Here is a 12,688-nt window from a genome sequence, read left to right on the forward strand (position 1 = left end):
AGGGTGGTTAATAAAATGAGGCAGTGTCAGTATAGAAATGCTCTGTCATATCACACAGACCACACTGATAACAGTGAGTTAGCATTCATAATGCTGCCGTTAGGGTCTATTACTATATTTTGTGTGACTGAAGAATTAAGTCATTATAGTCAGGAAGGTGGGAGATGAGTTAAATAAAAGGGGGGGATATAAATTTCCTTTAGCTAGTTTGATGTTTTTTGTGTGTACACGGACTTTGGAGTTTATAGTACTGAACTGCTAAGGCAGTTTTTGGTCCCAAACAGAATAATTTGGACTTTTAGATATACCATGAGGCATTTTTATACAACTTGTGGCAAGCCATTTCTGCTTCTTCCTAGGGGAACAGAATGATGCCTACTTTTAAATTTTTTCTCCTGCATTTGTTAAACAGGGAATGTAAAATCGGTTTCTTTTGGAGGGACTATTGTCCCTTTTGTCAGCAAATTTCTCTATGCAGGCAGTTCTACAGACTGCGGGGTTCAAACCCCAGTGCTAGCTGCATGGGTGTGGTCCTGTGCTCTGGATGCTTCTCTTTCCTCAGGTTTAAAATAGACTTACTAATGTGTTTGACCCAGGACTCCCCCGGTGGGTCCAGTGGCTAAGACTCCGAGCTCCCAGGGCAGGGGATCTGGGTTCGATCCCCAGTTGGGGAACAAGATCCCACATGCCACAGAACTAAGACCTGGCACAGCCAATTGGAAAAGAATAATAACGTGACTGACCCTCAAGGGCTATCAGGAAGATCAGATGCAGCAAATAGGTGAATGGCACTAAGAATACCTCGTGGGCAGCCCACCGCTGTCCAGTCCATGATGGGGGAGAGGTGGCTCTTTCTCTGCTCTGGTCCATTAGTGGTCCTCATCTGAGAATGCGCAGCTCAATCACCTTTCCAAAAATAATAATAATAATACACCAGCCCACTTCTTCTCCACCCCCACTACCACACCTGTATTGAATCAGAGTCTCCAGGGGCACAGCCTCTGCGATAAAATCTATAGGCGATGTGGGTAAATGCTGCTGTTGTGAAACTAGCCCCACCAGTGTTAGTCTTGCCTGGCTTAGGGCATAAGCCAGCAGTGTTTATCTGTAGCTAACACGACTAACGTTCTGGGGAAGGAAACAAGGAGCCAGCCACACACTGCCGTTTAGACTCAAATGATCTAATTTGCCATGCCTGATCCCTGTGAGTGTGGGCTTGTAGCAAAGCTTTAGCCTGTCTGGCTACTTTTGGAGTTTGGATTTTATCTGTAAGCAGAGGGAACTGTGCATAGATGTGCACACTGTCCCCTGCAGAAGGGTCTCTGGGTAGAAAACCCACATCATTTGCCAACAAGTCCAGAGGACCGGCCGCCTCGCTGGTCCCAAGGCTAAGTTCTTTATTGTCATCAGTGTAACTTCACTGTCATCTTGGCCCAGTTCTTTGTGGTTGTGTCCTGTTTTCTGATTTCTGGTTGCTCCAGTGCTTCACTGTGACCCCCTGGGCCACCTGAGGCATGGTGCTCTGTAATCACTGTGATGAAAATTTAGTCGCCTCTAAAAATTGCCTCCATGGGAAAGTTGATTTGTTGGGAATTATAAGCAAATCACATGGCAAATAGATGGGGATAAAGTGGAAACAGTGACAGATTTTATTTTCTTGGGCTCCAAAATCACTATGGATGGTGAGTGCAGCCACAGAATTAAAAGACCCTTGCTCCTTGAAAGAAAAGCTATGACAAACCTAGATAGCATATTAAAAAACAGAGACATTACTTTGCTGCAAAAGGTCTGTCTAGTCAAAGCTATGGTTTTTCCAGTAGTCATATATGGATATGAGAGTTGGGCCATAAAGAAAGCTGAGTGCTGAAGAATTGATGCTTTTGAACTGTGATGTTGGAGAAGACTCTTGAGAGTCCTTTGGACAGCAAGGAGATCAAACCAGTCAATCCTAAAGGAAATCAGTCCTGAATATTCATTGGAAGGACTGATGCTGATGCTCCAATACTTTGGCTACCTGACGTGAAGTGTCAGCTCATTGGAAAAGACTCCGATGCTGGGAAGATAGAGGGCAGGAGAAGGGGGCAACAGAAGACAAGATGGTTATATAATATCACTGACTCAATGGACATGATTTGGAGGAAACTCCAAGAGATAGTGAAGGACAGGGAAGCCTGGCATGCTGCAGTTCATGGGATCACAAAAGAATCGGACACATCTGAGAGACTGAACAACAAACAATAACAATAAGCAAGTCAGACATCTCTGGTCTGCCAGAACACAGCTAAGCACAGAGGATGTGTGGGTTCAACTCACATTTCTGTCGTACTTTTTCCTGCCTTAGGACAGCATGGAGAGGTCTTGACTCCTTGTAATAAAATGTCCAGACACCTCTTTTGCATCTCTGCATCCTGCCCGAGTCAGTGACAACTGGCTTGCAGTTACAGCACAAATCTGGAATTTGACTTTTTCTCCACTTATAATTTTTATTGCCATATTTTGCATATATTTTATTTTTTGAAATGTGGTAACATGCCAGATTCTACTAGTTAGGTAAAGAATTGCCTCGACACAGTTACTTTAAAATACATAATGACATGTTTAGGCCACATGTATATGATTGAACACATTTTGTATGTGTGTATTTAGAGTGCTAATATTTTTTAAGATGACAAAATCTTAAGTTGTTTACTGCTTTCTTCAGGTCAGTCTCTGATTTGATGTCCCCAAATGAAGCCCAACTCATTTTAAACTATCATGCTTGTCTTATTTATATCTACCACTGCTTTTGGTAATCAAAAACAAGAAAATATTTCATGTAATCTCTGCAATGCATGTATATATGCATATATATCAGTGTCATATTTAATTATAAAAGACGTATTAAGAATTCACTTATATATATCAATTATATATATGATATGTATCTATATGTATATAAATTCTATTTATATAAATAACTTGATTTAGAATTACTTTTAACATGCCCTTTCACTTGGATTAAATATTTTAAATTGCTTTTTATCACTTAGTAAGATTGAGTGCCTTCCTTCTTTCCCTTTGATAAAATTTATTCGAAATTTAAATATTGACTTATTATTGTAGATTCTTCCAGCAACCCCAAAGTCCTTTTGAATGACTGTCTCACTTATTTCCAGAATCTAGTTGAATCTTTCACTTGACTTAATGTATTTGGTACTCTTCCTAATGGGGAACTAATAGAGAAAATAGTCTTGGGACGAATAAGCATTAAAGTCCTGTCTATTTTAGGAGACTAGGAACAATGTCCTAAATGAATTGTGTGCTCACTAACCTTTGTGGCTTTGCCCCTGAGTCATATTTTGAATGGCACTTCAGGATGCCTTGCTAGCATGTACAACTACAAAGTAATTTCAGCCTGGGTTCGTCAATGCCTTAGGATATACTAGAAAAGGCCCTTTTCATGTCTTGGTTCAAGGAATCGCCTAATGATATAAATTGATGTTAAATCATTATGAGTTGCGTCAAAGCTATCTCAAGAAATGAAGAGCTGGCACAGAGTTGCAGTTCATAAACGATAGGAACAATAATTTAATGAATTTTCACTAACTTTGCGGTCCCCTAAATAAAACTCATCTTGTGTCTTATGTAGACTAAGTCTCATAAGATTTCCCCGACTATTTTATTTTTTGACATAACCCCTTACATTTATTGAGGAGAACGTGGCAACCTACTCTAGTGTTCTTGCCTGGAGAATCCCCTTGGACGGGGGAGCCTGGCGGGCTGCAGTCCATAGGGTCGCAGAGAGTCAGACACGACTGAGTGACTAAGCATGTACGTTTATTTATTTTATTTGGCTGTGCCAGCTCTTAGTTGTGATGTGTGGGATCTATAGCTGCAGCCTGTGGAATCTAGTTCCCTGACTAGGGGTCAAACTCAGCCCCTCTGCATTGGGAGCATGTAATCTTAACTCCTGGACCACCAGGAAAGTCTCTTCCCAGCTATTTTAAAAGTCAGTATGATTTATCACATTTTGAATATGTTAAAGAAGAAAAAAGCTGCCCCAACTTAACAGAGGGAGGTCGTGTTGTTCATTTCTTATTGGTCTAGGATCCAACTTGGTATCATCTCATGGGCCACTCTTAGATGAGACCAGCAGTCCTGACGTCCTGATCAGCAGGAAACATGGGAGGGATCAACTGGCTATGTATGTCACGAAGCCGACAGGTGCATACGCCAGTGACAGAATTGTTCAGTCACTAAGTCATGTCCAGCTCTTTGCGACCCCAAGGACTGCAGCACACCAGGTGTCCTGTCCTTTACAATCTCCCGGAGCTTGCTCAAACTCATGTCTATTAAGTCAGTGATGCTATCTAACCGTCTCGTCCTCCGTTGCCTTCTTCTCCCCCTGTCCTCAGTCTTTCCCAGCATCAGGGTCTTTTCCAGTGAGTCAGCTCTTTGCATCAGGTGGCCAAAGCACTGAAGCTTCAGCTTCAGCATCAGTCCTTTCAATGAATATTCAGCTTGATTTCCTTTAAGATTGACTGGTTTGATCTCCTTGCTGTCCAAGGGACTCTCAAGTCTTCTCTAGCACCACAATTCAAATAGCAGGCTTTATTTTCCATACATTTGTGTGAACTAGATGAGGAGTTGAAAACAAAAACACACCAAAAGGCACAAACCACCTGCAGAAACATGCTCAAAAAAAAAAAAATCATTAGAGCTTAACATTTTTCTCTAATGGAGATTCATTAAATAGAAATTTATTATTTCATACAATTACCTTCCTCCCTAATGTCATGTATGGTGCCACTCACAGTGACATTGGCGCATGGAATGTCTTTATTTGGTGCCTGGAGAGCCATTCAAGTGGCCCTTGATATACTGGGAATGTTGTTGAAAACAAGATTGCCTGTTTCTCCCGTCTCAAAGGTCCAGAGAAAGTCAGTCTCGGATTTTAAACAAGGAGGGGGACTTTCTTGAGTTGTAAAGAGTGTTTGCTGTTGATTGCTTAGAGGTTTATCAAGCTGGGCATGTGTTTTGTTTTAGAGCTTTTCTTTCTCTCTGTGGCTTTAATAATATTCATTATTGAAAGTTCCCTTAACAGTGGCTGTGCTGGACTTTATTACCCCAAGTGCTCACTGCTCTGGGAGCAGAAGGAATCCATTGGGATGGCTTTTTTGGGTAAATGAGGCATCCTGGAAATGCATTTATGATGAGATAAAGTGTAATTTCATCTGTGTTTTTCAAGCGATGATGTTCTTGGAATATAAATGTAAGAAGACTGAATTTAATGATGTAAGTAATACCTTGGGTGATGTCAAAGACACTGTTGACAGTGGTGAGCCTTCTAGAGCTTAATTACTACCACTTGAGAGAGTTTTTACAAGTTACTTTTAGTGCAAAATAAAATCCTTTGATGCCTATGTACGTATTCAAGAAAAAATGAATTGCATACTAAAACAAACTGGGGTTGTACCTACCTGAACAGGCTTGGGCTTTAAAGGTGGCTTATTTCACAGGTTTGAACACTGCAGACCTCTCTCAAGGAGCTTTTTCTTATTAACCTGAGCAAAACCGTTCTCATCCGTTCATCGCTAAATTGTCAGCATCTTCCCGATTTTAGTGATTGATGTGCGTTGAGGTCTTTACACGTGTCTGAAGGATGGCCCTCTGGTTTGCCTTTCAGAGCCCCCTGTCCCCATCGCACCCCCTCAGCTGGCCTCCGTGGGGGCCACCTACCTGTGGATACAACTCAACGCAAACTCCATCAATGGGGACGGGCCCATTGTGGCCCGGGAGGTGGAATACTGCACAGCCAGTGGGAGCTGGAGTGACCGGCAGCCAGTGGACTCCACGAGCTACAAAATCGGGCATCTGGACCCCGACACGGAGTATGAGATCAGTGTGCTCCTCACCCGGCCCGGGGAGGGCGGCACCGGCTCCCCTGGGCCCGCCCTCAGGACCAGGACCAAGTGTGCTGGTGAGTCTGGGGATCCTGGGGCCGCTTGTCCGTTTCTGATGGGGTCTGACCTGCAGCCTCAATGCAGGTGGCTCACGCTTTCCTCAGCTCTGCTGGGACCTTGTCTGGGCACAGGAGGTCCCTTCACCTGTGGGCAACCACCTGTGGATTCAGACCTCAAGGCTTGGTCTCACTCAGGACGTCTCCACCCCTGTTTTCCCTGTTCTTCATTTACACCTTCCTAGGATTATCACCTAGTTCTTATGGAAATCATCCCAAAGTCGACACAAACTGTCCACTTTAATGATGTCTGCTCATCGGCCAGCACCTCCCGTCCAGGTCTCTTCAGTTTATGTTCCCTGTTGATGTGCTTGTACCTGGTGGTGAGGGGTGGGGCGCTTTGGAAGAACAGATTCCACCTTAGCCATGTGTTTTTATGGACGAATATTGAATGGAGTGGCTGCTTGCCAATGACCCAGGGCCCATTTGTAAGATAAGCCAGGGTGATTTTCAGGCTGCACGCAGGCTTTAAATTCTCAGATGATAAAGTTCTAATTGACTGTGTGGAGCTGGCTCTGTGGGGGTGATGGAGAGAGAAATGCAGAGTCTTATAAAAATCAAACCCCGAAGGAAGCTCCCATCAGAGGTTCAAGTGCTGTTTCTGTCTGGCTGCTCTCGGGTTGAAATAACAGAGAGAAGTAACAGGTTGGGACACTGAAGTGTTCTTTCATCATTTGAATGAAGATTCTTACACTGAATTGCGGCCTGAGCTGATGAGACTCCAGAAGTTTTTATGAAGACAATTGATTCTTCAGGTAGCATTATATAAGAGGACATTTATCGATAGGTTTCATTTCTTCTTAAGTTTTGAAAGTACTCAGAGCAACAGTCTAACCCTGTCTGGTAGGACAAATGATTAAGCCTTGACAATGGTAACTACTTGGTTCTTTCTTCATAATTTTGAGTATGTGGTTTCCAAAAGCCAAAAACTCATGGGAAAAAAATTGTTTTTGTAAAAATACTTTGTTGGAAAAGAAAACGGGACCCTTATTCTTCTTGGGGTGTTGCTACTGGGCCTGTCTTGTCCACCTTGTCCACCCAAGTATCTTTCCTGGGTCCCCCGCCCCCATGGTCATATCACGCTCAGTGCAGACTCTGGCAAAAGACCTGTGGTGGTCCATAGAGAACAGAGCTGGGTAACAGCTTCTGTGCCTCGCTTTCCTAAACCATGTCATCTCCTCTCTGTTTAACGAATACATTTTCCCTTCTTTCTTTGAAATCGTTTATCATCTTTCATAATGCAAGCAATAGCTTGTAACACTGTTTACATCATTTTAGAATTTAGGAATTGCTTTCAAATCTGTTACTTATTTTATAACTGCCTTGTGAAGTCTCTGGAGTCAAGACTATGACCCACTTCCTTATTGTTGTTTAGTCACCAAGTCATGTCCAACTCTTTGTGACCCCGTGGACTGTAGCCTGGCAGGCTCCTCTGTTGATGGGATTTCCCAGGCAAGAGTATTGGAGTGGGTTGCCATTCCCTTCTCCAGGGGATCTTCCCGACCCAGAGACTGAGCCCATATCTCCTGCGTTAGGCAGGCATTGGCAGGCAGATTCTTTACTGCTGCACTACAAGGGAAGTCGACCCCCTTCCTAGAGACTAGGAGATGGAAGCCCTTGTGGTCTGCTTTCCTCCACACCTGCTCCTTGAGCAATAAGTTTGTGTTCTCTGACTTCAGCGTTATTTGGAGGAATCCTGCTTGGGGGCCATGGTGCTCGTCAGTCTTCCTTTCTCTTCAGAAGAAGGTTAGGATCCCATTCACTGACAACCCCTCCCACCTCATGTTTTTAGTTCTGGTCTTTTCTCCTGATTCTGTGTCTGTATATTTCAGGTATTGACATGATTATTACCTACATTTCCCCTAAACCCTAAGGTGTGTGTCTCTGTTTTCAAGAAGCCTTTTTGTTACTGTGATGTAATATGTAAATGTAGAGCCTTTCATAATAGATTGGCAGCTCTTCTTAAGACAATAAAACCAGTTCTGAATGGATATTTGCATGTCAGCCCTGTGCCTTAAAGTTTTAACCTCTCTTAAGCAAGTAAGTCCGATGAGAAGGCAAGCTTTTTCCTCTTACCATTTGCAACCCGCCTTGTTCACTGTTGCAGGCGTGTCCTGCACAGGCATTGAGCATTTTTTGAAAAAGCTGTGGTTGAGCAAGTCAGTCTTAGGAAATAGAAATAGGTGAGAGGCTCAAAGCTAGAAATAAGAGGGGAAGATGCCGGGTGGGTGAGCAAAGGGATGTTGAATGAGCCTTCTACTGTCAAAGAAATACAGCTCACCCTTTCCTGACCTGAGGCTTTTGAGAAAATCTGCAGGAAAGCCTGCCTACTGCTCTGGTGAGCTGTGTGGAACGGTGGTGCGCAGGACAGAGTGAAAAGAAGGAAGACTCTAGACTGAGAGGTGTGCTGGTGGTCCTCTCCTCTTCCTCAGGTGGTTCACCAGCATTTAAGGCTCAGAAAGAACAAGTCATGGACCTCATAACCTGAGAGAGATGCCGAGCATTCTGCAAAGCAGGTGGAAGATGGAAAATGGCCTTGACTGGGCATAAACAGTGGGTGAATCTAAGAGGGTGACAGGAAGTGGGAATAACTGAATATTCATCCCAGGTGGTTTAAAAGGCCAAGACTATGTGTCCAGAAATAGAGAAATAAAATTTAGCAGCAGTACATAAAAAAAAAGAGAGAGAGATTGAGGATTAGGTGTAAATGCGTATGAATACACAGTATGGTCCATATTGTGTTAGTCATTCTGTAGTGCTATTGCCTTGCCCTCACCTCCCCCCAAGTGAAAGGTGGTGCTGGAGAAGACTCTTGAGAGTCCCTTGGACAGCAAGAAGGTTAAACCAGTCAATCCTAAAGGAAATCAACCCTGGATAGTCATTGGAAGGACTGATGCTGAACCTGAAGCTCCATTACTTTGGCCACCTGTTGTGAAGATCCTGATGTTGGGAAAGATGGAAGGCAAAAGGAGAAGAGGGTGGCAGAGGATGAAATGGTTAGATAGCATCACCAACTCATTGGACACGAGTGTGAGCAAACTCGGGGAGATAATGAAGGACCAGGAAGCCTGGTTTGCTGCAGTCCATGGGGTCGCACAGAATCAGACACAACTTAGTGGCTGAACAACAACAAAACAACCCCCCCCCCAAAAAAAGTCCCTAATGTAAGTGTAGGTTGCATTAAGAAAACAAATGCCTATGTTGAGGAGGTCAGCTATTATTATTATCACTCATTTTAAAAGAGAGAGAACACAGAACAAGCTGAGCTCAAGGGAATGCATCCTGGATAGGAAATGCTATGAACTTCGCTCAACCATTGAGGAATGGTGGAAGAGTTGAGATGGATGATGGAGAAGAGCAGGGTGTCTGCACATTTGACAAGAAGTAAGTCATGACCAGGAGTTTCAAAACTCCCACAAAACACCCAGTGGCTGGTGGGTTCAGGCGGAAGCCGGTGTTGCAGAAGGAGATTCTATGTTCATGAGAGGATTGAGCTGGCTGAACCTGGAGGCCTCTTCCACATGAGGATTCTATGGTCTCTTTTTAATGAAATGATCCAGTGTGTTCTTCTAGCTTGAAAACCTCTGAGTTTACTTTTTTATTTCATCCTTATGAAATTCTCCGTAATAATGTTTATCAAGTAGTGCTCTGCTGGCCAATGGAGGTCTCCGATGACCTTTGCAAAAGCCTGAGCAGAAGTAGGGAAACACTGAGTTTTAGGGTAGCAGTTTTTGTGCTAAAATATCACTTTTATGAAATGTTTGTGGTTTCTGGAGCTGGAGTCAGCAGTTGAGAATTCAGGCTCTGAGACCAGGCTGCCAGGATTTGAGTCCTGGCTCTGCCTGGAGCTAGACACGTGGCCTTGGGAAGAACTCACACCTTCTCTGAGTTTCTGTCACCTTATCTATGAAACAGGGGTGATACTAACATTGGGCATCTCCTATCTCCTAGTGTGGTTGTGAAGCCTTAGAAGACCGTACATGTGAGGTGCCTAGGACAGAACCTCACACGTAGCAAGTAGTCAATACAAGTTAACTGCCAGTAAAAAAAATTATCTTTTAGCATTTTCATTCAAAAGAAGTAGATGCGGGCAACCTGATTTCCTTGACTTAGATAACTTAATCTGGTAAGTTAAAAAATCAGATGGATTCTGTTTATATTTGGGCTCAGAGAATCCCTTACAGTTGGGTGTTGGATCCATCCCAGACATCATTCTCTCATTTTTTTTTCTATTAAATCCGTTTCTTTTGGACAAACTGTTTTCATTACTGTGCTGCACCCATGAGGCTTGTCCTATCCCACTGCAGTGACACCCACAAAACTGTATTTCGTTTCTTGCATTGAAATGAAATGGTCTCTGTTTACGGCCCGTCTCTGTGCGCTGACATTGATTTTTGCATGTGGCGTGTAGATACGGTTTCATCACCTGCCAGGTTTCTTTCAAGAATTGTAGGGGAGCACACTGCCAGACCTCTTGCTTTCTGACGCTTCCCCAAATTATTTTCAAATGTATGCACAGGCTCTGCGTGTGTGACCTTGATCAAATCACTGTTCTTCTCTGATTCTCCAAATAGGCACCGTTGACACCTGCCCAGATCATATCCAAGGTGTTTTAGAAGATCAGGTTAGACATTATCTGTGAAAGTATTTTAGAGATGAGCAATCCTCTGCCTACATGGGATATTAAAAATGATTATTGTCAAGAGCTAGTTTCAAGATTTATATACACATCTAGTTATTTTCCAACTTTGCCATTCAGCTAGAGTTGGGAAATCTCAGAGAGCTGAAATTATTTCAGTATCCAGTGGAGCAAAATGCAATTTAGTTTGTATTTTCTATTATATCTTATATTCTTGTAATTATGTGCAGCCTGTACATCACAAGTCATTAGCTTGGAGCTCCTTGAAAAATAGAAACAGGAGATGCTGTTAGCTTGATTCTCATAGTGGACTTTTTAAGTGTTTTATTTGAGGATATTGCTTTTTATGTATCCTGGTTATTGTTTAACTGTGGTTAAGTGGCTTGCTAATAACTAGCCCCAGGAGTTAAAGCAGGATGATGATAAACTAATGATTTAACAATTAAGATGGTAGGAGCGAAAAAGAAAACTGAACTGAAATGTATTCAGTTACATTGTATAGAGTTAGTATAACTAAAATTATTTTAAAACAGAGAATGATTGCATTTTTAAAAAATTTTATGCATGTGGTAATTTATTAAGTATCCTATATTTGCAAAGCACTGTCCCAAGCCTTGAGGACAGAGCAACAAGACTAGATCTGACCTTCAGAGCTGATATATTCGGGGGAATTGGAGGGAAGAGGTGTTCAGGCAATAAATATATAAATTATGTATCTATGTTCTTCTGTGTGTGTATGTGTATGTTAGTTGCTCAGTTTTGTCCAGCTCTTTGCAAACTCACAGACTGTAGCCTGCCAGGCTCCTTAGTCCATGGAATTATCCAGGCAAGAATACTGGAGTGAGTAGCTATTCTCTCCTCCAGGGGATTTTCCTGACCCAGGGATCAAACCCATGTCTCCTGCATTGCAGGCAGATTCTTTACCATCTGAGCCACCAGGCAAGTTCATGTACATATAAATATATGTATATTGTATATACACATACATATAATACAATAAATGCTATGAAGGGAAATGGAGAAAGGAATAAAGAGCAGAAAGGTCGAATTTTTCTATCATTTTTAGTTTTAATTGTGCCAAAATAATATAACATAAAATTTACCATCTTAAACCATTAATATTGTATAGTTCAATAGTGTTCTGTTCACCCAGCCAACCTCCAGGAATTTTTCATTTTGCAAAACTAAAACTCCCTACCTCTTCCCTTCACCCCCCAGCCCTGAAAACCCCCGTTTCTGCCTCTCTGAGTTTGAGGCCTCCGGGTTCCTCATGTAAGTGGAATCAGTCTTTTGTGTCTGGCGCATTCACTTAGTGCAGTGTCTGCCAGGTCCATCCGTATTACAGCACGTGCGATTGTGCCTCTGTAGTTGCTCTGACCGGAGAAGGCGCTGGCACCCCACTCCAGTCCTCTTGCCTGGAAAACCCCATGGGCGGAGGAGCCTGGTAGGCTGCAGTCCATGGGGTCGCTGAGCGACTTCACTTTCACTTTTCACTTTCATGCATTGGAGAAGGAAATGGCAACCCACTCCAGGGTTCTTGCTTGGAGAATCCCAGGGACGGGGGAGCCTGGTGGGCTGCTGTCTGTGGGGTCGCACAGAGTCGGACACGACTGAAGTGACTCAGCAGCAGCAGCAGCAGTTACTCTGACCATGTTGTGTGGTGTATACATGTCTGTGATTACTCTGACAGTGTCGTGTAGTATATAGTTTATGTGATTCTTTGAAAACCACTTTGAGACTTTAAGCAATTACATTGGTTTTCCATGAGTAATCCTCGAAGTTTAAAAACATTTTATCTTTCTGACTTGGGAACTCATGCCTCCTAGAGCAGACAGTACTTCTGTGTCTTCAGACTTCAAGTGTATATATAAGAGATGTGTCAGGATGCTATAGCCACCCACCAACAGGCAGCCTTCTGTTTGTCCAGAATAATGAGTGAGATAAGTAATTGGAGGGTTTAAGAAAATAATGTAAACGAGTAAGGGAGTGTACATTTTATATTCACAGAGAGCTGTGTATTTGTTTCACACATGCCTAGCTGGGAGCCTTTT

At 42.9% G+C, this 12,688-nt stretch overlaps 1 protein-coding gene across 6 annotated transcripts in view; it reads left to right on the forward strand.

The window, feature by feature from the left end:
• PTPRM (protein tyrosine phosphatase receptor type M) overlaps positions 1 to 12,688 on the forward strand; it is a 662,162-nt gene that overhangs the window by 292,835 nt on the left and 356,639 nt on the right. For all 6 annotated transcript variants that reach the window (XM_061399910.1, XM_061399904.1, XM_061399907.1 and 3 more), the window contains one exon: positions 5,666 to 5,959. In XM_061399910.1, the coding sequence (XP_061255894.1) occupies positions 5,666 to 5,959 (294 nt within the window). The remainder of the gene's footprint in view (positions 1 to 5,665; positions 5,960 to 12,688) is intronic.

Source organism: Bos javanicus, chromosome 24 (genome assembly GCF_032452875.1).
Source record: "Bos javanicus breed banteng chromosome 24, ARS-OSU_banteng_1.0, whole genome shotgun sequence".
Taxonomy (NCBI): domain Eukaryota; kingdom Metazoa; phylum Chordata; class Mammalia; order Artiodactyla; family Bovidae; genus Bos; species Bos javanicus.